The 27,534-nt window shown below is 40.0% G+C and overlaps 2 protein-coding genes across 2 annotated transcripts in view; one reads left to right on the top strand and one right to left on the bottom strand.

Annotated features, from left to right (window-relative positions):
* Positions 1-13,516, bottom strand: part of TMC1 (transmembrane channel like 1) — a 362,945-nt gene extending 349,429 nt beyond the window's left edge. The window contains exons 1-2 of the mRNA XM_087858826.1: positions 12,829-13,516; positions 11,234-11,357 (exon numbers count right to left, since the gene is read on the bottom strand). The gene's annotated coding sequence lies outside the window, so the exon portion shown is untranslated. The remainder of the gene's footprint in view (positions 1-11,233; positions 11,358-12,828) is intronic.
* Positions 13,517-13,643: 127 nt separating this feature from the next.
* ZFAND5 (zinc finger AN1-type containing 5) lies at positions 13,644-24,958 on the top strand. The gene is made up of 6 exons (XM_045772483.2): positions 13,644-14,191; positions 18,477-18,636; positions 19,066-19,177; positions 19,815-19,918; positions 22,456-22,581; positions 23,306-24,958. The coding sequence occupies exons 2-6, from the start codon at positions 18,486-18,488 to the stop codon at positions 23,452-23,454; spliced, it is 642 nt and encodes a 213-aa protein (XP_045628439.1). The 5' UTR covers positions 13,644-14,191; positions 18,477-18,485; the 3' UTR covers positions 23,455-24,958.
* The last annotated feature ends 2,576 nt before the right edge of the window (positions 24,959-27,534 follow it).

Below are 27,534 nucleotides of genomic sequence, written 5' to 3'. Positions count from 1 at the left end.
CTGAGTCTCGATTACATAATTCAGGACAAGAGCATCTTAGGAGAATTACAGACACAGAGCCTTCTATGACACTCCTTCCTTTGCCAAATGACATACACAAGGTATCAAGTTATGACATATCAAAAGGAAAAAAATTATTTCAGTGACTTTATTTTTAAAATATATCTCCAAAGCTGTTCTTTTCTGAAGAGAAACAATAGAAATAAAGTATAAACTCTTGCCAGGTTCCAGATGGCAGTGATGGTATAGAAGAAAGAACACTGGCTTTGGCATCAGAAGACCTGGGTTTGATGCCTAGCTCTGCTTTTGTTGTCCCCATAACTTGATTAAGTTACTAAACTTGTCTGAGTCATAAGTTTCTCATCTATAAGCAGAAAGAAAACACGTGTCTCACCACTGTCATGAGACTGAAAAGAAATAACAGTCATGAAAGAACATTCTAGATTGCAAAGTAAATAGAAAATGAAATACATTCTCCAAATGATTACATTCTGCAGGGGAGGTTTGTGAATTCTTCGGGGGGGGGGGTTGAGGGGGGGAAGCTTCATCCTTACATCTTGTGACCATCTTTCTCCAGACAAGGATAAGGAAAAAAAAAAATCACACAAAATCACCTGAATTTCCCAAGGCTTCCACCAGATAGATAAACATAATCATAGAACCTCAAAAAAGGTATATAAGACAAGTTCCTAATTCTGAGTTTATTCACTTATCCTCACCCTCAGCAAATAAACATTCAATGCCAATAATATTTAAAGCACTTTAAAGAATTAAAAAACATCAATTAAACCTGGTCCTTTCACTCGGTAAGCTCCTGTTTGGAGATCACACAGGTACCCATATACCCACAACGTGCTCTTGGCTATAACCAGTGACATCAGTTGGCCTAATGCCAACTAATGAGAACCAGTACTCAGTTGAGTCTTTGAAGGAGCAGGGTTTCAGTTGCCTAAGATAAGTGGAAGGGCATTCCTAGAAAAGGCATCTGCCTTCAGGAAGGTTACAGATATGTAAAGTAAGGCTTTGTTCCAGGAATTGTGGAAAGGCTGGGCTGCCTGAAAAGAGGTTCTACACAGCAGATGTGGGGAAAGGCCACAAGAGAGAGGGCCTCTTACAACAGACTGATTGATGCATGTGGGCTTTATTCCATGGGCAAGACATAGTCTTTGAAGGTTTTCATTATCGAGAGGGGTACATAATAAAATAGGTAAAATAATAAAATTTGATCCCCACCACAATTCTATGGCAGTAGTGTTAGTACTATTTATCAATAGAAAAGCGCTAAACCAGACCTAGAGTCCAGTCAGCTGGAAGTCTATTTCTACTGTAGGAAGACTGGTATGTTGCAGATGTGCACAAAATACACTAAAGACAGGGGCACCTGGGTGGCTCAGTTGGTTAAGTGTACGACTCTTGATTTCAGCTCAGGTCATCATCTCAGGGTTGTGAGATTGAGCCCCACATCGGGCTCTGCGCTCAGCAGGGAGTCTCCTTGAGATTCTCTCTCTGCCCCTTCTCTCCCCCTCAAATAAATGAATAAAAATAAAATCTTAAAAAAAAAATACACTAAAGGGACGCCTGGGTGGCTCATAAGCATCTGCCTTTGGCTCAGGTCATCATCTCGGGGTCCTGGGATTAAGCCCTGCACTGGGCTCCCTGCTCAGTGGGGAGTCTGCTTCTCCCTCTCCTTTTGCCCCTCCCCCTGCTCGAGCACTCTCTCTCTCTCTCATAAATAAATAAAATTTAAAAAAATACGCTAAAGAGAGATTCTGAAGGCAGTAGAGCAGCTCCTAGAGAAAACAGATTGGTGAACAAAGTTGGAGTTCAGGAGCCAATGTTTAGCAAAGTAATTAAAAACAAATGAACAGGCTTCTCTTCCAGCAAGTTTGACTCTGCCATGAAGGCAGGAGCAACAGGATTGATGATGTGGATGATCTCATATTTCTTCAAAGTCCCCCCAGAGTACTGAGCCCACAGTGCTAGGCACACGGTGTTGCCAAATAGGTGGCCGATGCATTCAATCCCCTTCAGCCAGTCTTGCCAAAGGCAGTGAGAATCTTCGGCCCTATGGCATTCTAAACTGTACTCAATACTCTCAATTGCCTAGCACAAACCCAAGATCACATCACTCCAACAGAATGAAATTGGATGCCTCTCTCAACATGACAAAGATATGTTTGTTTAAATGACAACTGTAGGATTCCCCCAAGGACATGTAAGCCATGTGAAAACTCTGAGCACAGAGCTCACAGCTGTCTATTTCAACAGTCAACAGTGGACAACTGGTAAGAATCCAAACAATTTTTTATTGTTTAAGTCTTAGGTGCTGTTGTTTTTCTAACAGCTTCCCTGTGAATGATGCACATGTGATCTCTCAAAATAAGGGTTCTTCAGGAAAGACCTTGCCTATGTTAACAACGACTTGCATTTGATTTAACTTCTCTAACACTGAAATATAAAGTGATTAAGAGAAAAAATTGCTGAACATCATATTACCTTTCAAGGTTATTTTCTAAAATAGTTAAAACATGAAACTCCACCTTTCTTTTAGGGCCCCCTCCAGGTTCTGTCTTGGGGTAAGCTGAGCCTCCATAAGACTCCAGCTGACTCACTCACCAAGATCATACCCTCTTCTTCCAGATTCCTAAGGAATATAGATAGAAGTGAAGAGGCAGAGAATGAACATCCCTCACCCTAATTCCCTCAAATGGTAGTTTTCTTTTTGCATTGTTGTTTTCTGGTGTTTGTTTGCTATTTTTTCACTTAGGAGATCCCATCTTTACAAGAAATATTTTGTGGAAGTCCACAGTCTGAAAGTGCTAAATGTGGGGTCATAATTGAAGGAGACAGGAGACGAGGTAGGGGAGACCCAGAGGCCTCATCATTTGCCCTCCCTCGTGCTCTCAGTCTTTTGCTGGACACAGAATAAAACTATTGACCTTGAAGATTTCTGAAGTACTTTGAATGTGATTCATGATCTTCAGGATATCAAAGCATAAAAAACACTGAGTTAGACCAGGCTCCTGGGTGTGAATAATAGAGCAGCCTATTTGACTGCCTCACTCAATCATCAGTCCACAATTATTCACCGCATATCTAGGAGATGCCAGATGCTGTTGGAAGTGCCAGGGGTATAGCAGTAAACAAGAAAGACTAATTTCCTGCTTTCATGGAGTTTCCATAATAACAAGGGAAGACACAATAAAGACATAAAGAAATAAATATACATATAATTTTGATATGATAAGAAAATGGATATGAGGAAAAGCAAGATAGGATAAGGAAATAGTAAAAGGGTGTATATATATGTGTGTGTGTGTGTGTGTGTGTGTGTGTGTGTGCATTCACACATGCTCTCATGTTCTGGGTCACAGAAGGCCTCCCTCGTGGGGGTGACTTTTAATCAGGGAGTAAATAAAGTGAGATGTCTGGGACAAGAACCATTCAGACAGAAGAAACAGTAGGTGGAAAGGCACTGAGGCAAGCACGTGCTCAGAGTGTTTGAGGAAGAACAAGGAAGCCAGACCAGCAGGAACAGTAATGAGAGTGAGAGCAGGAGAAGACGAGGTCAGGAGACGCCCGCTCCTCTGGGGACAAGGCCAGCTACGAGGCCAGCTCACTCTTCACTTTGCTCCGCAGGGGCCAGCTGCCAGTTGGAGATGAGATAGATGTTCAATAAATATATGTGGGAGAGAATCAGAAAGTCCATTGTTTTAGTAAAAAGAACACATTTAAGGGTCTATCTGATTTCTTCATTCTTCCATCAGAAAGTCTGAGGTGGCAAATTTTGTAATGTTTTTGTTTGACACGAGTTCAGAACATCCTGCCTTTACGCAGAGCATCGTTGCCCTCCCTAGTGACCCCGGCCTTGGGGACAAAGTGTCCCCAGTGTTTTCAGGGCCACATCTCTTACCACATCCCCTAAAGTCTGTTTCTGATGTTCTCGTTACTCAGATTACATAGTTTGGCATGTTCCAAGGAAAGTGGTGACTGGCAAAGGAGAAATGTTGTTAATAGATTAGATTCCTTGATGCATAAAAACCGCTTTTTGTTTTCAATCAGAAAAGAAACAAATTGTTGCAAAACTGATGGCCTCCCACTATACCCCTGAGCTTGTGTCAAGAACAGTTTTGGTCAACGATGTCACTCACTCAGCCACTTGGTGCTGTGTGAAGCACAATTCCAGAGCTAAACTGGTGTTAAGAGGTGAAAATTGGCTGACTCTTTTATTTGTATTTCTGGGAGCAGGCCATTTTTAGCATAATTTCTTAGGTGAAGCAATTTTCAAATGAGGTAGCTTTTATGACAGGCTTTATAAAATCTTACCAAATAGGCCTATGTCTTATGTTTCTTTTTGTAAGGATGGCCAGAGTCCCATCGTTCCCTCTCTTGGCACCTACCATCTGCCAAGAAACATGACTGATTCCTGGTTTTCTGATCCCCTTTGCAATTTGTGACTGAGTTAACAACAAAAAAGTCATTCTGTTTGCAACTCTAAATATATCAAGATTGTCAGACTGTTCAAGGGGGAAAAATGCAATCTTTGCTTTGAAAATTTTTTCTTAAAGGGACATTTCATCTTTGTTATAATGAGGTTAATTTCAGGTCACACACACACAAACACACGTCCTATATCTCTGCAACATAGATAATGCAGTAGCTAAGACTGTTGACCGCAATTGAAACAAGGAAGAATAAGATATTTTGTAGGCCTATTACGGGTAGAGACAAGATACTGCATTTATATTGCCTGATATTAAAAGTCAAAAAGAAGAGGGACTTTTACTGGGCTTTTTTGCTGTTGGGGAGTTTGTGTAGTTTGGTCCCTCTTCAGCATCCTTTGTGGTCTGATATATTAGAATGCAACCCAGGTGATAGGCTTCTTCTTTTTTTCATCCTTTCATATGACACAGGGGGTACCCTATGGAGAAATTTAGCAGCCTTGACTTTACCATTTATACAGCTGGGTTTATGAAAAGATGTTCACTGCCAGTAGTTCACAGTGAAGGTCCTGTCAAACTCCTTGATGACTATGAGACTGGGCTAATGCCCACCTGCTCCAGGTATACTCTCCCCAGCTCTTCCTCAAAACACACACTACTCAGACTAGGGTGACTAAACCATCTAGGTTTGTCCAGGACTAAAGGGTTGCTGGGACATAGAACTTTTTGTGCTAAAACTGGGAAAGTCTCAGGCAAAGCAGAGGAATGGATCACCCTAACTTGGATCCCCAGGGAGTATGAAGCAGCTCTTGATTGGGAGCTGTGGACACTGGGCCTACAGGGGAGTTGCACTGCTTCCTTTTACCTCCAGGGATAAGGCCTACCTGTCCAGGCCTTTGAGGTGACCATGTGGACGTCCTCCCATTTGTCTGATACCAGGATAACCTCTGACAACTTCCACATCAGCAAAATGGGCATAATAATTGTGCCCACTTCTTAATTCTTCTATGAGAACCAATTAAGTCACCATTAATGTGTGTAAAGCACCTACAACAAAACCTGGTACTTAATCAGTGCCTAACAAATGTTACCTATTGTCATTATGAACATTAGCTAATGGATGAGGGAAAATGATGCAGAACTTCACATCATAGTTGCTCTCCTAGTGAATCTTGAACATCTTACACATATTATCTTTCCCAAAGTTAGAAAGAAAGAGGAAGGGAGGGAGGGAGGGAGGGAAGGAGGGAAGGAGGGAGGGAGAGAGAAAAATTGAAAGAAAGGATACATGATCATCAGTTAGTAAGATTTATCTACTTTCTTAAAAATTAATTCTACCCTCAAAGACTGACATTTGATTATAGTCAAATTTCGTATAAAAAACGTTTCCAAAATGCAAGTGATTGTTATTAATACACTGCATTTTCAGAATAAGTTACTGCTCTTACCAACATTGTTTATCATAGTAAGAAATGCAAACAACCCAAATATCCACCAGTAGGATAATGATTAACATACTTGTGTTACACTCATACTCAGCAATTTGTTAAATGAATAAGGTAGATTCTTATGCACTGACATGAAAAGATCCCCAAGGCATACTGTTGCAGAGCCATATATATACAGATACAAATATAGATATATAGATATAGATATATAGCATAATTCCGTGTAGGTAAACAAATCACAGATATGTCTCTATATATGTGTAAGTACATGCATGCATAAGAACAAAATTTTTGGGGGTGGATGCATCAGTACCTAAGGATTATCTCTGGAAAGCAGAGAATGGTTTGGGGGTGGCTTGAATAGGAGACTCACTTTTAGATTAAAATCATATGTTGTTTAAACTTTATACAAAGACAATCTATCCATATATTATTAATACTTACAAATTTTTTAAATAGCATAATAAAACAGCTGTAGGAAAGCACTTCACCCCTAAATTCTTTTGTTATTGTTTTGTCCCTCCTTCTTCTCCTTCATCCCCAACATCCTTCCAAAACAGGAAAACAAATTTGTTGTATGCGGTGGAATACCCAGGTTACTGTAGATGAGGTGTATGGCATATGATTCACTAACTGATAATGAGAGTTGACTGTAGTAAAGAGTCCACAGGGTTGCACCCCAGTACAAATGAAGGAAATAGACACACTGTTGAACGTGATTTGTCAATAAGTTCTTTAAAAATAAAAGTTGTTAGCTGTTTTAACCAATTGATCTTTAACCATGTCATCTTAATAATCAGGGAATATGTTTAAAATAGAACACGAAAGTTACATTTTTTTGAGGTGTTTGCAAACTAGATAACGGTAATAATCTGGATTAAATCTTGTATCGCGATTCTAGGAAGGTTGGCATGGGCTACTTTGTGAGCACATATATAGAACTTTTCTATTATCGGTATGAGCACAGAACCTGAATGCTGAATATGCTGTCTAGAATATGCTGGGTGGAGAGCTCAAGGGGACCCTCTAGGTTTCATTTCAAGTAACGATGACTAGTTTAGGAAAGGCACTTGCTGCATTGGAAAGAACCCAAGTTTTAGAATCAGACTGAGCAGACCTGACTTCACTCTTCAATAAAACATGTGATTTTAGATATATTACTTACTTCCTCGTTCCCCACTCTGTCTCTGTCCAAGAACATAATCATCACTACTTCAAAGGATTATCACAAGGATTAAATATGAGTTATAGAAAAACACAAAGTAAGTACAAAATAAATATTAAATCTCATTTGCTTGCAACTTATATAGTTCCTTTAATCCTTATGCAGTTACATTGCTGCATTGGTTTTCATTTTTTTAAATTTCTGGCATTTTACTCTCTTTAAAAATTCTACTTTAACTGTAACGTAAAGTGATTACAAAAGAATAGAACTTTTTAAAACATTTAACGAACAGAAATCTATTCATTCAAATATGCACTCAGAGAAATCATGGGGTCTTATCATTGCCAGGGGCTATAGAAGTCATCTGGTTGAATCTAACCCCTACTGTAGGAATTCATTTCATCTTCTCCTTCTGAAGGCTGCTAAAAATGGAGCATGCTTCTTAACCTCTTAGCTAGAAAAGAATGAGGGAAAAGAAGTCTTTTTTTTTTTTTTAAGATTGATTTATTTGGTGGAGAGGGAGAGAGAATCTCAAGCAGACTCCATACGGAGTAAGGAGCCTGATCCAGAGCTCGATCCCAGGATGCTGAGATCATGACCTGAGCCGAAACAAGAGTTGGATGCTTAGCCAACTGTGTTACCTAGGCGCCCCCAAAGAAGTATTTTTGAAAGGAAGAGACTGGACAAGAGAAGAAGCCACAAGTGCCCTTAGACTATCAGCACCTCTTCCCACCAGAACCATTGCACCAGGTGATCTTCAGTTCTCTGCAGGCAGCTGCTTACAAAGCAATCTATTCTTTGGTCTTCAGAAAGCTGGGGGAGACCAATCTAGACTATCCTTCTATATCCAGTGAAATGTACAAGAGAGCATTGGATTTTAGGGGAGTTGTTTTCCCCAAGAGCTCAACCTCCTTCAAAGACAACAATAATGATGGGTGCTGAATTTCTTCTGAAGTTCCTCTGTGTCATTGCTAACCAAGTTGTAGTCCACAGTTGCAGTCTAGATCTTACTCTAAGTCTAAATTCTTCTCGAGTCTCTGAAACCTTCTGGGATGTCCATTGAAATCTATTCCTATTCTTTTGTCCCCTGGACTCCCTCTTCAATAACCTTCTTGAGGTCTTCAAAGACATCACCTTCTGCTATATAATTAGGAAGCTCAAAGCAGCATTTTATCCAGCATCAAAAGCTTTAGGAAGTCCTCTTACAATTTGGGTGTAGCCTTAGACACATTTCAGTGATAGTGTGCTATTAAGAATTGACAATTTCAGATTTTTTTCCAATTTTATATTATCTAATCAGTTAACGGACAAACATAATGTTTTTTTTAATTTCTCTATCCTACTTCAATTTGTTTCATCACTTTTAATTTTACAATAAAATGAGAGAATTTTCTCTACATATTTGTATGTTTCACACTTAAAGCTGGTCACTATGTTATAAATTACAGTACAGAAAGGACTTAAATCAGATGTATACCAATAACCAAAGCACCTGCTCTGGGATTCCAAGGTTCTAACTTTATCTTGGCCACCTTGGAGACAAGATCTACAAGGAATAAATATAAACCCATCTCTATGCCTAGGTCCTCCCATTTATTCACTATTCAACAGTAGTAGTGGCTAGCTATGAATTTTTCTTCCAATGACATAGCATAATTTTAGTTTGGAAAAAGAAATGTCCTGGGTTAAACTGAGAAGTGTTTATATATAAAATTTTTATATAAATATCTTTGTAAATAAAAATTCATAAACCAAGCATTTGTAAGCCAAGGAATGAGTACAGACATCATTTAAATCTATGGAAGTGAGTAAAACCATTCTGAGAGTATATTGAATAGAGAAACAAAGAGTGCTCAAGAAGTAGACCTAAGGAATGCCACATTTAGAAGTTGGTTAGGGAAGACGGAACCAAACAGATCTGGAAGGAGTTGCCTATTAGGTAGGAAGACACTATCTAATCAGAGTTTCTATTAAGCTCATGATTCTGAGATGACTGATGTACAAGATGTAAAAGGGTGGTTCACATTATAGGGGAAATATCATTATGACATAAATGAAAAGGGGACATGCTCCTAGAAAGGCCACAGAACACTGAACCAGAAGACAGAGGCTAGGATTAAATTTCCCAGCTCTGACTGTTACTAGGTACATAACATTGGACAGGACAGATGACTTTGCCCTGAGCCTCAGTGAACTCCTTTGCAAAAGGAAAGACAAGAATACCTAGATCGATGAACTGTTGTGAGAGTTTATCAAATTAACGCATTCGAACGTACATTGTAAATGGAAAAACATAACACAAACAAAAGACACTTGCCTTGGCTCTCTGACTAAAACTTGCATTCCTTCAGGACAAGGGCCCACCCCACCCACTTCTCTTGTCGGTCTTCTGCCCAAATCCTGACCTCTCTGATGGTGTCCACCTGCTTTCTGTGATCTTCCTCTGTTGCATGAAATCTAGGACCTTAGTGCCAACTGCCCATTGCCAGAGCTTTATACATCCCAGTTGCTGGGCTCTCACCAAATTACCCACCTGGTTCCTGACTTTCTGGCCCACTTACCACCCATGAGCCCAAGTTATGATCTGCTTCAAAGTGTTGTTTCAAAGCCAATCACAGACTTAATCACTGAGATTCACACTTAAGATCCATCTCTAGTTTGTTTGCTCACAAAGAGTTCTTGAAATCTTGAGACCAAAGCACATTGTGTATATCTTAAAAGGTGATATCTACAGCAAAATACATATATGGATTAATTCATCAATTTCCTTCACCTTCAGTTCTTGATTTACATAAATAATAAAGGCTTTTGTTTATTCCAATAGTCTTAAAAATTGTTTATGGCGCTGACAGTACCTGGATTGTGTTTGAGTCTTCTCTAATCAGGTAAGATAGCCATTCTATTTATCTGAAGATTCTTTGATCAAGTTGTCTTCATTGAAAATAAGTATGGTTTTAAAATTACCAAAAATTCTTCACAATAATTGAAGTGCTACTTGCTTTATCCATTCCTTAAGGGAAAAAATTAGCCGAACATTTGTTGAGCTGGGTTGAAAACTCATCTATTATTGGATTCATTGATATTTTAATTATAATTTAATTATCAATGATTAAAGAGGAAAAAATCATAATTAAATAATCTATGTTATACTCCAAATTTTTTAATTCGTTGATTTGCTCTAAATACAATATTGAATCCTTTCAGCCAATCATTTTGAAAATAAAAATAAAATTGAATCTCTTTACTTTGATCTTTGAGATTTTGGAGGGGCTGAGGAAAGAAAGGGAGGAAGGTCACCATGCGAACATCAGATGATACACACCAATTTTTAAAACCCTAGCAAAGACTTTGTGCTTCACCAAGCTCTACTCAAGCACAGAGAGAAAATGAAGTTACCCATGACAGGGTATTACAATAATGCCAGAAAAGCAGTTCCTGTCTCCATAATGGGAAGTTATATGTCAAGCTAAAATATCCAAATCTTTTATATTTTAGTACTAGTAACTTTTATTGCTTTTTTAAGGGATGTCATATTCTATTTTTTAAGAAATTTAATTACATTCACTCTCCTCCAATCATCAATTCCCTCTTTTGGTCCATGCCTAGATTACAAAGAGAAATGTAAGTGAACCTGCAGTGACTTTACCTGAACTCTTAAGCAGAATACAAAGTGTTCCAACTTTCTCATAGGACATACCAGTTTACTCTAGTTAACTACTTTAAGGAAATAAGCCTGGCTCCATTGGCAATGGGGACGAGTGGTAATGAAATTCAGACGGGGGTAGTTTTCAGTATCCATTGTCATTGGTTATATGCTCCCATAGCATTCTATATCTTTCTTTCCAAATATTTACCAGTTCATAATTACATACTTATATGATAATATTGTGAATGTCTTTCTCCCCAGCATGACAGTAAGGTCCATGAGAACAAGGGTAAGATCAATTTTTCCTACCAGTGTATATTTCGGCACCCAGTTGGGGGTGCCTAGAATGTAGTAAAGTGTGCAAAACACTTTTATGGAAATAAGTAAGTAAATAAATAATTTTCAAAGAGTCCTTAGGAATGGATCAGTATCAGTCACTTGGTATGTCCTATGTAACGAAATTCTACAAAAGGTATTTTTGAACAGTTAATTGATTACACCACATTTTGAGCATGCCCATTTTCCCTGATACCTTGTTTCCAGAGGCTGGTTTCAGCTTTCTCTGATGACCACAGAGTGACAGCCCTCTTGCATACTTATATTAAGAGCATCCTATTAAATATTTTGAGCTTTATAGTTCGTCTTTAGAAGTCCACCTAAAAATTTAGAACAACAACAAAACTCCTTAGAAGTGCATCCCCAATCTGTTACACCAGTATGAGAAAAAACAGTTTTTTCCAACTTTTTCCTTTTACATGGTATGAGCATCTGCAAGACAGGTCACCTGATAGTACAGTCGGGGTAAGTGGTTCTCAAACTTGAGTGTGCATCAGAACCACACGGAGGACTTAAAACACAGATTGCTAGACAAACCCACAGAGTTTGTGATTCCATAGGTCTGGTGTGAGGGCCTGAGAATTTGTATTTCTCACAGATGCCCAGGTGTTGCTGATGCTGCTGGTCTGGAGGTCACACTTTGAGAGCAACTAGGGTAGTTGCTGGAAGGGAACCTTGCTAAAATCAGGTTCAATACCAGCTGCATTCTTGGTTGAAATAGTCTCATAGAGAAAATTATAAAAGGTTGGTGGAGAGGATGAAATAGCAAGAGGGGCTACATAACATACATTATGCAATACATTATTAATTAACCATCTTGCCTTATTACTCTTTGGTTGGTTGTGGGTTTTTTTCCCTAAATATGCTTCTTCAGGAATTATCTTATTTCACTTTTTAATAACTAAAATTCCAGGGGGGAGAAATCTTGAAGTTATTTTTGTTCTCAGTAAAAATCACCTCTCTTTGGCTTCCCTGTCCCTCAGCTCCTCAAGCAGTTCACTTATTCCTTTTAGTAATTATCTGTAAAAATGGATGTAATAGAACCTACCTCAGTGTCTTGCTGTGAAGATTAAATGAGACCCTAAATGGAGAAAACTCAGCACCGAAAACAGTCTGTGAATGGTAGCTGCTGTTTTTACTAATTCATTTACTCATCCAAGGAAATAAAGTCCAATGGTCAGGGGAACCGTGACTGAAACTACTTCGTCTCTAACACATTAATTGACCTCAGCAATAACCCTAAATCATAAAGGGAATGTTCAGTTATGTTCTAGGTATTCTGCTTACTGTGGCACAAAAGTGTCTAATTTGGAAATTTTGGCACACGGTACCAGGATAACATTCTCCCCAACTATAGAAAATCACAAAGAATCACTTGGAGAACTACTTAAAAATACAGGTTCCCGAGCTCCACCCCAGACCAACCAAAAGCATCTTCAGAGGAGAGGCCTAGGAATCTTTCAAATAATCACCCCAGGTGATTTCTCTGATCAGGAAGTTTGGGAAACACTGAAGGGACCTCTCACTCTGCTCTAACGGTGGCTCATATAAGCCCTAAATCATTGTTTCTGTTTATTCAGTAGGCCACTGTTTACTACAAAATTTTGTAAGTACTTTCTTAGTATTTGTTCTTTTGAATTAAACTGAAGTCACCTGGAGAGGTCAGCTATAAGTAGGGTACTTTTTTGGCTGGTGGTGCTTTGGGAAGGATCTCAGTGTTTTGAGTTCACTCGTCGCCAGTAGCTAACTGGTCAGGCTCCGTGCCTCACGTCTCAATTGCCTCATGCCTACCTTCTGTTGAACTTCCTCCTGCAACGTCTCCTCTTTCTGGGCTCTGCCTCAGGTCTAACTTGTTTGTCCCTCAACTTCACGTCTTGAGCAGAACATTTGGTGCTTTCTTAGTTCAGGACGCTTTGCTGGAATAGTCGATTTCCAGGGATTTTACAGGCTGGCCAAAACAGTTTGTTCCGAACAGCGACGCCGGGGCCGGGACTGGCAGCCAGTCGGCCCGAGCGTTTCCTGACTCTGCACAACCACCCGTGACCTTGGGCGAGCGAGCGAGAGAGCGCCGCCTGCCCCGCTTCTTCTCGGGGGCGTCCGGGCGATGCTCTGGCTGGACTTTAGAACGGAAGCGGGGTTCGGGGGAACGGGACAGGGGAGGCTTCTTAAGCAGGCGATTGGAGTTATTTTCCTTTTCTCGAGGCGAATCCCTCTTACTAACTCGAGGGGGGGGGCAGGAGAGGGCGGCGGTTAGGGGAGTAAGGAGGAAAGGGAAATGTCTGCCAAGGGCTCGAGACAAAGCGTGAGAACTCAGATGGCGAGAAGCGGGCTTGAGCGAGAAAATCGGAAGGAGGAAGGCTGAGGGCGGACAATCGGGTTAAAAATAGAAACGCATTCTCCACAGGACTCGCTCCTTCCAGCTCCACCCTGGGGCCGAGAGCCGGGCCAGCAACTCGACTCAGCGCGACTGCAGCGGGGCCGGGCTTGACCCCGCCTCCCGTCCCCAGGAACTGGGCCCGAGGGCGGGGCGCCGGGCTCGCTTCGTCACCGCGCTCCCCGTCGCCGCCGTCGGGGTTTTCGCTGACGCACAGACCCCGCCCCCCTCCCTCTTTCCCTCACTGCCCGAGTGCCGGGCGGCTAGAGAGCGTCAGTCGGCCGGAGCGTGGACCCGTGTGCGCCTGGGCTTGGGGCTCGCTCGCTCCCGGGAGCCACGCCACTTCCGCGGCCATAGCTGAGGCGACGGAGAGCACCACCGGCGGGCCCTCGAGGCGCCCAGGCCTCCCTGCGCGCGTTCCGGTCGCCCTCGGAGTCGGCCCAGCCCGCCGCCGGTGGAGGCGTGAGGTGACGACGGGCAAGTGCCGCGAGCCGCGTTAGCCGCCGCGGCCTCCGGTCCTCCCTCCGCCTCCTCCTCTGCCCCCCCTCGCTTCCCTCCTCCCACTTCCCGAGCTCCGGCTTGTCCCGGCCACGCTCGGTGCTACTGCAGGAACAAAGGAGGACCCCGCGGCGGCGGCAGCGCCACCTCCGCCTTCGACCCGCTCCCGGCCCGCGGCGGCTGGTCCAGGGCGCCCGGCTCGCCCCTCTCGGAGGCCTGGGCCCGGCCCCACCGCGCCGGCGTCGCGCGCGAGCCCGGCTCCTGCACTCCTGCCCCCGCAGGGTGAGTGGTGCGGAGCTGGGGGAGGGCGCCCGGCGGCTCGTGCCCGGCCGGGGGATGGGAGTGGGGGGGACCCGGCCGCCGCGGGCCCCTAGCGGAGCCCGAGTGGGCCGCGGCTGGCGGCCTCCGGGGGAGGGGAGCCCGCCCGCTTGCTCAGGAAGCACAAAGACGGAGGCGTCATCCTGTCGTCGTGGCCCGAGGGTCCGGCACCCCGCGCCCCCGGCTCGCCTGCACCCGCGCGGTCCGGAGAACAATGCCCGGCGTGTGGGCTCCGGGCCTCACTCGCGTCGGTCCCGGCCGCCTTCGGCGCGGCGCCCGGCGTGGGCAGCCGGACCCGGAGAGACAAAGGGGCCGTGGCGGCGGCCGCGCCCCCGGTCCCCCTGCTCGCCGCACCCCCCCTCCCCAGTTCGCCGCCGCCGCCGCCTCCTCGGAGGAGCCGGTCAGGGTCGGGGGTCGGCGCGGGGCCGGCCTGGCCTGCGGAGCTGCTGTTCTGCATGACTCAGTGGTTTTTGGAGAAGGCCTTGCTGGGCTCTCCTGAGCAAGGCCTCGGCTTAGAGAGGGGCATGGGGGGAGGGATGGGGGGGGACTAGTGGGAGCCAGACTTGTTCGGAAATCCGCTGGAACGTGGGTGAGGGGGGCTCTTCTGTCGTCGTGTTTTAGTTTTGCCAGCGTCGCTGCGTTTTTCGCCCAAGATCCCTTTCACGAAGGAAAAGGAGCACCTTCCCCTTTGTTTCGTGCATTTAGGATGGTGAACGTGAAATTCTTGCTCGCTTTCCACGCACTCCGTGGAACCGTGTTTTGAGGAAAGGCCCATATTATCTTTATTGAATGCCTCCTAAGAATCTGGTCTAAGGACATTAGGGTAAAGTAGTGTATATAGGTCACAGAGCCCCTGGTTTTAAACCTGGCATTCAGGTAATTTACAGACTTTAAAAAAAAAGACTAAAACGAATTTCATTTTATTATCTTTTAAAAGTAGGATTTCAAAATTTAATGAGCGAAAATATTGCAATTTTTATCTTACAACTTTTTTTTTTTTAGTGTTTTCCCCCCAAATTTATTATTCTCCCCCGTTTCTATCCCAGGCCCGGTATTAAGCCTGGAAAGGAGCTTTTAAAAATCAGAGTAGTCTCCTCCTTTTGGCGAACAGAGAAGGGAGAGCTGGAGATCTGGAGAGTAAGGACTTGCCCAAGGTCACTGGCTTAGTTAGAAGTAAGTTAGAGACTAGAACTCAGGTCACAAGCCCAGGTGAGTAGGCATTCTTAACATCTAACATGTGTACCTGAAAACTAAATAACATAGATGTAAAAAGCTTTTTTTTTTTTTTTTAAAAATTCGTATTTGAGGCTGGATAGTTTTTCTGTTACATGTCCAGGTTTTAGTTTTCTTTAAACTATGAGTTAGAGGAAGCCACAAACTATAAAAATACACATTTCAGCTATACAAAATATAAAAATAAACATCTCCTCTGTACCTGATAGAGCTGGCCCAGGAGTGCACAAGTTTCTAACAACAAAACTTTAAAGTATGATACTAAATAGTAATGATACTGTATTTTTCTAAAATGGTGCCAAGCCGGAGGAAACAGCACCTAATGGCAAACTACCCCCTCCCCCAAATTGCTGCTGAGCAGAACGATTTAAACATGAGGATTCTTTCTGCCTCGGTGCTCTCTTCTGTGCTTGGTTTTTATAAACAACCCTGACCATTTTGGCTTCATGAGTGATTAATGATGCATCTTAGTTGAATTTGAGATTGTTCACTAGCCCTCCCTACATTAAGAAAAAAAAATTGTAGCAGCTTTAATGGCATCTTTTTGTTTTGTTTCCTTATTATATTAGATATATGAACGCAGCATCCTTACTTCTTGGGGTTGTGTAGGAGTTGGCAGGCTCTAGGATATAAATAGAAGCTGATTTCAGAGGCCCCTGTTGACTAGGCTTTATGTGAGAGCCTCCATCCAGCTCAGCCTGTCACATTGCAGCCTTGTGACAGGCTGAAGCTCCCGCCCATGTGATCTAAGCTTCTGAGAAATATTAAGGCAAGCTTTGCACATGTGATGGCGTTTAAAAGCTGGCTTTTTAGGGGGGAAAAATCTTCAAGATGGGAAGCTATGTGGAAGGCTAATGTCCTGTTGTCTCTTGTGTTTTAGTTGCTGGCTATTTATAGTGAATTGAAAGTAGTTGTGTTTTCTGAAGAAGGAAAGGTGGGATACTTTGCAAGTCGAAGTGGGTAAAATCATTGATAAGATTCCCCCCTTTTTTATATAAAGGAAGAGATTTTAAGAATTGGATTCGCTAATGTTAACATGGGTTGACTCTTAAATTTAGACCAGTTTGCTATTATAAAGCCACTGTCAGATGACACTGGAAGTTAGTATAGAAACTGTGAGCTAGCATAATTGTTAAGCTGGCTTCAAGGAATGAATTTTTCGCATAGGGCAGATTCCCACACAATGCGTGGGGGGCATTCAAATAAATAATGTAATTTATTATTTGAAGTATTTTTGCACATATTAAAAAATTTTAAAAACCCAGCTGAAAATGTTTATTAATAAACTTCATAAGTGATGTTGAAATGTTTACACTACCCTGCTCCAAAATGAGTCAGCTAAATTCCACTTACTATTTAAAGAGACCATGTCTACTAAATTAGTACTATTGTTTGAAGTAAGTGGTTCTCCATCACCCTCCATATAAGCTTGATTGGCTTGAAGTATTTCTTTTTGCTAACAAAAGGAAAGATTACTATCATTTAACTGTTGGGGAAATATTGGCAGGATTCTGGCCAGGTCAATATTGATTTGCCCTCTAACCCCTTTTTATATAATCTTGGTAAAAAGTGTTAAATACTTGTTAAAACATTTGTTTTAGTAACTTACTAAAGAATGTATTCTAGTGTGTGGTATTTGGGAAAAGCCATATGAAATTCTAGGAGATGACAAGCTCTAGTATGAAGTACTTATTTGAAATGTTTGTAGCTTAACAAATCATAAGTAACCTCCATTGTCAGCGTTATGACACATTTAAATGACAGTGACCACAAGTTACATAGCACACAGTCTCTCAGATATGCTTTTTATACATACATATTTTAAGGTGATATGGAAACTTTCCACAGTTTAAATTTTTTATTACGTGTATTTTCACTTGGGAAAATTTACTAAATTTAGCACAGCATTACATATTTGTGCTAATTTTAAAAGGCTTCTGGAAAAGCAAGGTATGCTTGCTGTATGAAGTTCTTTCTGGTAACCTAGCATTATTAATTACCAAAAGTTGTGTGTTCACATTGCTTTGCCATATTGAAATAGAGCTTTCAAATGTTTCATTTCCTGATGTGAGGAAGATAAGCACTTGTGAAAGTTTTAATGGATAGCCTTTGGCTGGAGAAATGTATAGCTGATAATCTGTGCATTTGCGGGTTTCTGGGCACTGACTTTAAAGTATTCAGACCCAGATTTTACACCTCAAATGCAGAACTTAAAAGGAATTTCATAAACAACTGACCCCTAAATTCTTGGAGAGCTTCACTTGTTGGTGCTAAGGTCACAGGAAAAGCTAGATGATCTACCAGCTCTCTTTTAGTGTTCTGTAAAGGTGTTGCAACATTTTTAAAAGTACCGTTGTTCTGCCTCATAGCAGAATTGTTGAATTACTGGAGAGGCCCAAGTATGTGATAAGGTATTTTAAGAATGCTTTAGAGCTACAGCCAATATATTACCAGTTAAAGAACCACCAGTAGCAATCAAGAGCTTTGATACTTGATTATGATCATTGTAGATTTTTTCCACTGGCAAGTTCCATTTTATATATTTTTAGCTAAAAACACTATTTGATATGGTCTGCCTATAGTACAGGAAAATAGAAAGTGACTTTAAGAATGCCAAGTGTCCAGATTGATTTAAATGTAATTCTGGTATCTGGCAGAGTGACCTTTTCAGAAATTGAAACAAAGATCATGGTGATAGGTGAAGTAATACATTTTAATGTTTAATGATAGAATTTTTTTTTTTTTTGGTCCTAAAGAATGTGAAATCCTTATAGTTCATTATTTATCATGTTAGAAGATCATTTCTTTAATGCCCATTGTTTTATAAAAGCAACAAAATAGTCGTAATTTCCTTGGCCTGCTCTTTTTAATGATTAATGTAATTTGGGCCTTTGTTAGAGACACACTTGGTGTTTCGAAGTAACAAAGGTACACTGGTGGCTGTCATACTAATTTAGTGATTTTTACTTTGGTAACAATGCTAATTCATAAAATTTTGTTTTTGTTTTGTTTATAGCAGAAAAATATGGCTCAGGAGACTAACCAGACCCCAGGGCCCATGCTGTGTAGTACAGGATGTGGCTTTTATGGGAATCCTAGGACAAATGGAATGTGTTCCGTTTGCTACAAAGAACATCTTCAGAGGCAGCAGAATAGTGGCAGAATGAGCCCAATGGGTAAGTTTCCAAGGAAAAACCCATTTGAAGAACTGGTGGACAGAAAATATAGAACCAAGAATTGGGGCCTAAGACTGTGAGAATCAATGCTGAGAACCAAAGGAGAGAAGACCTGAGAAAAGCTTGAAATTAAAAGCAACAGCCCAAGTACTTGGCATGACTACATCAGGAATGAATGACAGTCTATCTACAAGCATCTTCTAGCTTTTTCATTTTCCTTTTTGAGGTTTTGTTTTATACTTACGTTCACTGGATGTGACTTTTTTCATATATACTTTTGTTTGGATACTCACTTAATTGTAGGATTCTTCACAGTGAAAGTGCTTAAATCACTAACCTAATTAAATGCAAGTATTTGTTACTTATTAATAGTCTTGATACTGAGTGTTTGTAGTCTTGCTCTTTCTTACAAATCCTTTTTTAAAATAGGAACGGCTAGTGGTTCCAACAGTCCTACCTCAGATTCTGCATCTGTACAGAGAGCAGACACTAGTTTAAACAACTGTGAAGGTGCTGCTGGCAGCACATCTGAAAAATCAAGGTAAGATTGACCATTTCAGGCTTTTTATAATAATACAAGGAGGAAATACAGATATCTGTGCTATCCATACTATTCTAATTATGAGTATTCATATATAATAAGGATGTTAATATATCAGATGCCCTTGGCTTTGCTAGTGTTGCACAGTCTGGGATTCCAGGATCCTTTTAATACATGATCTTATAGGTCATTGAGTAAAGATGTATATTATAACACACTCCATGATACTCTCAAAGATGCTGTGTTGAGAATGCTGTGCTTTTATTTTCTTGTAATTGAGGTTTAGGGATTGTAGAGAGTACGGCTCTGCAGACTATATTTGAATGCTACACATGGCATCATGGCAAAGCTGCCCCTTTTCCCTTAAATTACGGGCACAGCTAAAAGTTCCCAGTTGACTATAATAGAACATCGTAACCTATACAAGTATGCTGCCTTGAATTGATGAGCCATTTATCAAATTGCTTTCTTATTCTCAGCCATGTGTCCTGGGCATCCAATACGCTTTTAAATTTTTAGAGTATTTAGTTGCGTTGATCATGTTGGAAATAATACATAATTTAAAGTTGAACTGACAACTTACTTTGCAAAGAAGTACCTTTAACATCTTTAAAAATGTTTGCTTGAACTCAAATAGAAATGTGCCTGTGGCTGCCTTGCCTGTAACTCAGCAAATGACAGAAATGAGCATTTCAAGAGAGGACAAAATAACTACCCCGAAAACAGAAGTGTCAGAGCCAGGTATGCTTTTTGTTTAATACTAGTTCCATTCCGGATTTGGTAGTATGAGAAAGTGTTGGTGGAGGGATTATTTCCTTCCCATTGAAGGATTAAATTGAAGAGAAAGCTGTAAAATACAGGCCAAGCAAGAACCACTAACTTTAAAGTCCCTCAAGTATAAAATAGTCACTCTTTACTCTTCTTTCTTCTCTGCCCATGCCCATTCCTAGCCCCACCCAAAAATCGGCAAAATTTATAGTTTGGGGACTGGAAATGTTAAGAATTTAATGAACTTAAAAGGTAGTTTACCAATATATTTTAAAGATCTTTAAATCACTAGAGAAAGTATTATTCATAAGTGGGAAATTATCTAGATTAAATTTCAAAGCCATGTAGAAAATTTTGTATCAAAAGCAGTATCAGTCTTGATGTTGTCAATATTGTAGAAAATACTGAGGACAAAGAACATGTTGAACTAAAAAACTTTCAAATTGAAGAAGTGTAGGATCCCTATCATATTTTGTGGGAGTTTAAAACTCAGTGTGGAGAGGCTTTTTTTTTTTTTTTTTTTTTTTTTTTTTTTTCATTTAGTGGCTTTGAGTCTCTGCTTACTTAGCACAACCAGAAGTGCTCTAGTGTTGCCAGAGATTGACTTGTTCTGAATTACCTGTGCTGGACCCTGGAGCAAGTATCTCTGTACTCTTTAGGGCACATAGTTCATTTAGTCAGTTCATTATTTCCTGGTATACAGTGTTGACTGGACACATTATAAAACTTTACTGTGAGGAAATGTATCTGTGGATATGTAATCTGCTTTGGAGGCTGGCTTTTGCTAACATCTCATAGCAAACAAAGCTTATGTGAATTAAAGTAGTGTTAATCTGTAAAGTTAAGGTAAAAATTCTTAAGTTCAGGTGAATTCATACTTAATATTTTGAAATGAGTTCAGTCCTTTTGAAAAAGCTGACCAAATTAGTTTGTGAGGCTTTTCTTCTGTTTGGAGTCGTTGGTTTGTTTTTTTTTTTTTTTTTTTTTTTTTAACACAAAAGTACTCTGACTTTGGAACAGTACTCTTGGTTTATATCTGTAACTAGTCTCTGCTATTATTTGTTCTTAGGCATTCTGTAGTTTGTTCCTCTTTGCCTTTACTGAATCATTTTCCCCTTCTTAACTCCCCTTCTTCCCTGTATGTCCCAGGAATCACTCTTCAGTTTTCTAATGTAGTCAAGGAAGTAGCGTCGTCACCTGTCACCACTCCCCCGCAACTATTCCCACAGATTCCTGATCATACCATCAGGAAAAACTGTATTAAGATTATCATAGTAGATTATTAGGATAAGTAGTAGGTAGAATATTATTCTGTTAGTCTAATATTAAGCTATTAGTCTCACTGAATATGTTACTAATGCAAATGAGTTATACATTTGGGGAAAAGTTTAGAGTAAGCTGTCCTGAAACCCATCAGCTTGGTCTAGAGTTTGGGTTTATGCTTATAGCATTAGTGCTGGTCTATTATTTAAGCAGTAATTTTAGCATGGCATACATTAATTTGCTATTCTTTGGGTTTGGATTAATATTAAAATTCAGTGCTTCTGGTATAGTTGTATTTTTATAAAAGTAGAATTAAATTTGGTATTTTGTTTTAAATTACTAGTGGTAATGTAGGCTTTAATGTGGTGAACTTCATATTGACAAGTTTTATTGATATCCTATATGAATTAAAATTTAAAGCCTTTTAGGTGGAGAAACAGGGACTTTCTAAAAGTAGATTATATCTCTCTTTGTCTAAATTCCATACCCGGTTTAGATAAGTATTGCAAAATAAATAAAAGCTGTGCTTTAAAAGTTCTTGTTTTGCCTGTGGACTCCTTAACAGTCAGAATTTCACAAGTATTTACACAGTCCTAAAGACTGTTTGCTGATCTTTCAAAAAGTTTTTTAAGAACTGTTCAGATCTTCTACATATGACCATATAAAGCATTTATTAAAATGGCAAAATGATTATTGTAAAATGGTGGGATCTGAAGTTAATTAGGGTTTAACGATTTAAGTTTTACTTGTAGAAATTTGCTGTACTTATCTATACAGTCTCTCTTTTGTATCAGTATAAAACCAGAATGACTTTTTTATAGCCAAGTACCTTAGGAGTTGGCAGTTTCATTTACTCAGTAATAATGTCAACTGCCCTAATTAAGAAATTTGCATTTAGGCAAATACAATATGGAAAAAGTAGGCATGTGACCAACATCTCCTGGGTCTTTAAAACCTAGGATTTTGTTCCCTAGTATTAGCTGTTAAGAGTGAGTTTAAAGGAATTTGAGTGGAGCAATCATTTTACAACATTTAGAGGAGTGAGTATATGTTGATTGGCAAGAAATTCTCAGATTGGAAAGAAGTTCTGATATTAAAGTAGAAGATTCTGTATACAGCACATGTTTTTAAGAAAGGCTTCATAAATGTTTTCACTAAAAATCTGTCTTAAGTGTTTCCTTTTTTTTGACGTAAATGTGAGTGTATGAACTGTTGACAGAGATCTCATTTTCACCCTTGTTTTTCAGTTGTCACTCAGCCCAGTCCATCAGTTTCTCAGCCCAGTACTTCTCAAGGTGAAGAAAAAGCTCCTGAGTTGCCCAAACCAAAGAAGAACAGATGTTTTATGTGCAGAAAGAAAGTTGGCCTTACAGGTATTACAGAACATACAAGACAATGCATATTTTATTGCTAGGATTTAACAGGGAGCTCCCTTAAGAGACTGGTCAGTGTTAACACCTACAACAAAATGCTCAACTTTCAGGAACAGAAAGTTTCCAGAGTGGGCTAGAAAGAGGGCAGGATAGTGGGGAGAAGTTGGGTTTGATTTCCATTTGTGTCTCTAATCCTCTAAAACCCTTTATTAGCCTCAGGCCTTCTGAATTACTTTGCTTTATTGGATTGATAAAAATTCATCCCTTTTGATTCTTTGCTTTGTTCTCCTGCGGGAAATGTAGCTGAACTAAACAGTAAGCACCATCTTTGAGCCAGGCAGAAAGTGTTAACATACTTTTTAACTGTTCCCTTTAAATCTCAGAACCCTACGGTTCCCTTTCCCTAGTTTTCACTTGAGGAAATATTATCCAGTTTATGTGGTAGGAGGAGGATCCTCCTTTTGCATCCAGGTCAGTCTGGCTCCAGATCCTGTGTAATTTCTACTCTCTGATAGCTGTAGGAGTTTATGAAAGGATATTTATTTGAATTTCTCACTATGTCAAAAGAGACCGAAAGCTCTTTCACAATTTAAAGTGGCAGACTCTCTCTCATGTTGCAGAGAAGCATGAAAATCTGGTTCCTTTTCTATAGTGACTGAGGTTTTTTTTTTCCTTTTAATTACTGCAAATTCCCAAGTGACTCTACTTCCTCTTGTGTGTACAGGGTTTGACTGCCGATGTGGAAATTTGTTTTGTGGACTTCACCGTTACTCTGACAAGCACAACTGTCCATATGATTACAAAGCAGAAGCTGCAGCAAAAATCAGAAAAGAGAATCCAGTTGTTGTGGCCGAAAAAATCCAGAGAATATAAATCGCTACTTGTGAAGAGACTGAAACTTTGTTTTTATTTTAATATATCGTAGGAAAACATTAAAGAGCAGATGCATGGCCATTTTCCTTTGATGTTCTCCAGAGTTTTACTTTACACTTGTCTGTCTTATAATTGAAATTTTAGGATGTTTGGGTGTTTGTCACAGGCAGAAATGGATAGATACAGCCCTACAAAATGTATATGCCCTCCCCCGAATAAAATTGGATGAAAATCTGCACAGCAAATTGAAAATAACACAGACGATAGGGACAAAATTTAGTTCCCACGTGCCAAACATAATACATGAAATCTCTGCATGTTTGCAGCATATCTGCCTTTTGGGAATGTAATCAAGGTATAATCTTTGGCTAGTGTTATGTGCCTGTATTTTTTTAAAAAATGGTACACCAGAAAAGGACTGGCAGTCTACTTCTACCATAGTTTAGCCTTCACCCTGTTAATTTCCACAACATGTTCTTTGGAAGCAGGAGGAAAGCTATAAAGAGGATCAGACCTTTCCATGAAACCAGTATTTGGTGCCATATGTAAGCCTGGCTGATTTGTCTTCTAAAAGCTGTCAAATAAGACATTCTGTGAAAGGTAAACATCGCAACTGGTTATCATGAGTAAAGCCATCAGGCCAACAGGGTCTTGAGCGATCTTTGAAGCTTATTGTGCTGGCCTGCACCAGAAGATGTCTGCATTACTCTCATTGCTAAAAATGTTGTGTAGCACAGAACTGCGCTAGGATTAATTTGTTTACAAGAAGAAATTAAAACTACATTTGGTTTTTACATACAGCAGCTCTACTGAATAACATGCATCTGAATTTTAAGTTGCAAAGGTATCTGAAAAGTTAATTTTTCATGTGCATCTTTTGTTGAATGTTTTGGTTCAAGAAAGAATGTTTAAAGCTTTTTTAAAGACTTCAGTTCTTAACGTAACTGTACCCTTCTGCATGGAGAATCCTAACCAACATGGCTGCAGTAGACTTCTTAGTGGTATCCAGCACCACGTGCAGAGGGCTGCTTTATCATATTAATTGTACTTGGGTGTAGGACTCTAGTGTTCTTGGGTGTATTGCATGGGCTGCATTATCTACAGCATTGTACAATAACAACTAGAAGAGGCAGTATACTTCACTGATGCTTGTCTGGTAATATCACTTCTGTGTTATAATGGAAGGTTTTTGTGATGTATGAAACTTGTGTTTTTTATATATAAATGAGTATAGTTAGATTAGTATTGTGGTAATGCCTGTTTTCATCTGTAAATAGTTAAGTATGTACACGAGGCACTACTTCTGATTTATTGCTGTGTTCAGTCCTAGTTTTTACTTTAATTAAAGCATTTGGTTTTGCTTTCAATTTTATGTACCTTAGTTCTGAGTTAGATCTGCAGATGTGTACAGATAGTTCATATTTATGTATTGCACATAATCATGCTATTCAGCATTGATGCTATATTGTATTATGTAAATAATAAAAGCCATGTACAGAGGGAAGCTTCCACTTGTCCATTGGGTTTTTAAGCCATAGTTAGAAATCATAAAGGGCAATAGTTAGAAGTGTTTCAACTTTGTAGTTGCATATGTAGACTCTTTGAATGGCTATCTTGCGATTTTTTTTGAATTGCCGTCCCTGAACATGATGTGTTCAAGTGACAACCGTAGTTGAATTTTGTGAAACATCAAGTATGGTACACGGTGGGCAGTTTATTTTTGAAGGAATGAATAGGCACTTTTTAGGATCACAACCATCTTAGAACTTAAGAGGAGAAAGGAATGGAATTTTAGTAACCATGTCCTATCTCCCTTTTCCATTCTTTTGCTTTAGAGGTGACACTTTAGACATGACAGTTTGTGTACAAAAACAGGCATAGTTTTATTTCTGTCTTGGGTGTAGTTTTAATGTAGATATGGGCCCATGGGGTAGCTGAAGCCAAAAGCAGAACCTTGACATTTCAGTGATGGGAGTCTGAAATGGAAATACCCTAGTTCACTATCATCTGTCAGAGTTCTCTGGGTGCTAGTACTTTTGCTTCAAGTGGGGGAAATCCATGAGATAATCTCCAGAAATATGAAGATACTGAAGAACCACAACTGAGGTGAAAATTACAGTATTAGAAAGGCCAATAATTTTTTTTTCGAAGTTTAAAATAACATTTCTCCTCAGTGCTTAGTTCTGCCAACATTTGCTTGATGAATTTTTAATCTTAGAGTTGAATCAAGGTTGTATCTGGGGGGATAATACTTAGCAAGATGGTGGGCCCTTCATTGGTCTGTAACTTTGTGCAGCATGAGATGGTGATAATGTTTCCATAAATTTTTAAGCAATATTTAGAACAGATTTGGACTTGAGGATTTAATTTGTCAGGAGCATCAACTGAGGAGAAAGTGTAAGGCAGCTAGGAAGATTCAGTGCTAGCTAGGCTTGATTCAGACTTGAATGTTCTTCGGTCAGGACTAAGTGGACTTTGGAATGTATACTGAGATCTTAAAACATTTGAAGAATATACATGTTTCTCTTTATATGGACTCCCCTCTGCACATTCCCACTCCAGAAATGTTTTGCTGGGACAAACCATGATAATTGACTATGACCTTGGGTTAGTCCTTTTATCCAATCTATTCAGTGGGCCTTATCTGTAAAACTAGAGCTTCGGTTTGATCTGAGGTGGACTTGGTGCAGTGTGAATTTGTAAAGGAAAGAACTTTTATATTGAGTAGTATGTCATAATGGTTAAGAAGATAATGGACCCTGGAACCAGGATCTGTGAATAAGGATGATAACAGTGGCTGGCACATAGTAAGTATACCCTATTAAACTTTAAAGGCTATCTTTTTAGAGCAGCTTTTAGATTTCACAGCAAAATTGGAAGTACAGAGATTCCCCATATACCGTCTCCCCTGCCCCCAATCTGTGCATAGCCTCCTCTGTTAGCACCTGCCACCAGAGTGGTATATTTGTTAAAACTGTTGAACTTAACATTGGCAAATGACTACCACTCGCTCCATAGTTTACAGTTCACCCTTGGCCTTGGACAAATGTATGGTGGTCTGTATCCATCACTATAGTATACGGAGTATTTTCACTGCCCTAAAAATCTGCCTATTCCTCAGCCTCACCCTAACCCCTGGCAACTACTGATCTTTTTACTGTCTCTGTAATTTTGCCTTTTCCAGAATGTCCTATAGTTGGAATCCTACAGTATGTAACCTTTCAGGTTGGCTTCTTTTACTTAGTAATACACACGTAAGTTCCCTCCATGCCTTTCATGGTTTGATAGCTCATTTCTTTTTAGTGCTGGATAATAAATAATCTGCTGCCTGGAAGTGCCACAGTTTATCTTGGTTGCTTCCAAGTTTTACACCGGTGTGCAAGTTTTGTGTGAACGTAAATCTTCAACTCTTCTGGGTAAACACCAAGTGTGATTGCTGGATTGTGTGGTGAGAATATGTTTAGTTTTGTGGGAAACCATCAAACTTCCAAAGCAGCTGTGTCATTTTGCATTCCTACCAGCAATGTATGAATGATCCCATTCCACATCTTCACCAACACTGGGTGTTGGTCAATGTTCTAACAGGTGTGCAGTAGTATCTCATTTTAATTTGTATTTCTCTGATGAGGTATGATGTGGATCATCTTTCCGTGTGCTTATCTGCCATCTGTATATCTTCTTTGCTTTGAGGTCTTTGGCAATTTTTAATCAAGTTTTACCATTAAGTTTTAGGAGTTCTTTTCTCCATTTTGGATAATAGTCCTTTATCAGACGTGTCTTTTTGCAAATACTTTCTCCCAGTCTGTGACTTGTCTTCTCATTTCCTTGAGCTATTATTAATTTTAATGTCCTAGAGTAATGATTTCGGGAACTTGGAAAGACAATTGAATTGAAATTCTTAATAAGCACCTAAAAATGGCTAAAAGTCTACTAAGTAATGGCAACATTTTAAGCATTGTAAAAATACAGTGTTATAATTGTATTTTCTGGTGTCCGTAATACATTCACAGAGTTCAAAAACTAATTTATCAATATCACAGGGCCTTGCACATCCTGTCCCATACCCTCCATTCCAAAGAC

The sequence above is a fragment of the Ursus americanus genome, chromosome 34 (genome assembly GCF_024610735.1).
Source record: "Ursus americanus isolate L20-20 chromosome 34, mUrsAme1.1.p, whole genome shotgun sequence".
Lineage (NCBI taxonomy): Eukaryota > Metazoa > Chordata > Mammalia > Carnivora > Ursidae > Ursus > Ursus americanus.
The sequence above is the reverse complement of the archived record's forward strand: the minus strand, read 5'-3'. Positions and strand labels throughout refer to the sequence as shown.

Coding starts and splice junctions, on each gene's coding strand:
- ZFAND5 (XM_045772483.2), top strand. CDS start 18,486: ATGGCTCAGGAGACTAACCAGACCCCAGGGCCCATGCTGTGTAGTACA. Junction 19,178..19,814: donor AGCACATCTGAAAAATCAAG/GTAAGATTGACC, acceptor GAACTCAAATAG/AAATGTGCCTGTGGCTGCCT. Junction 19,919..22,455: donor AACAGAAGTGTCAGAGCCAG/GTATGCTTTTTG, acceptor CTTGTTTTTCAG/TTGTCACTCAGCCCAGTCCA.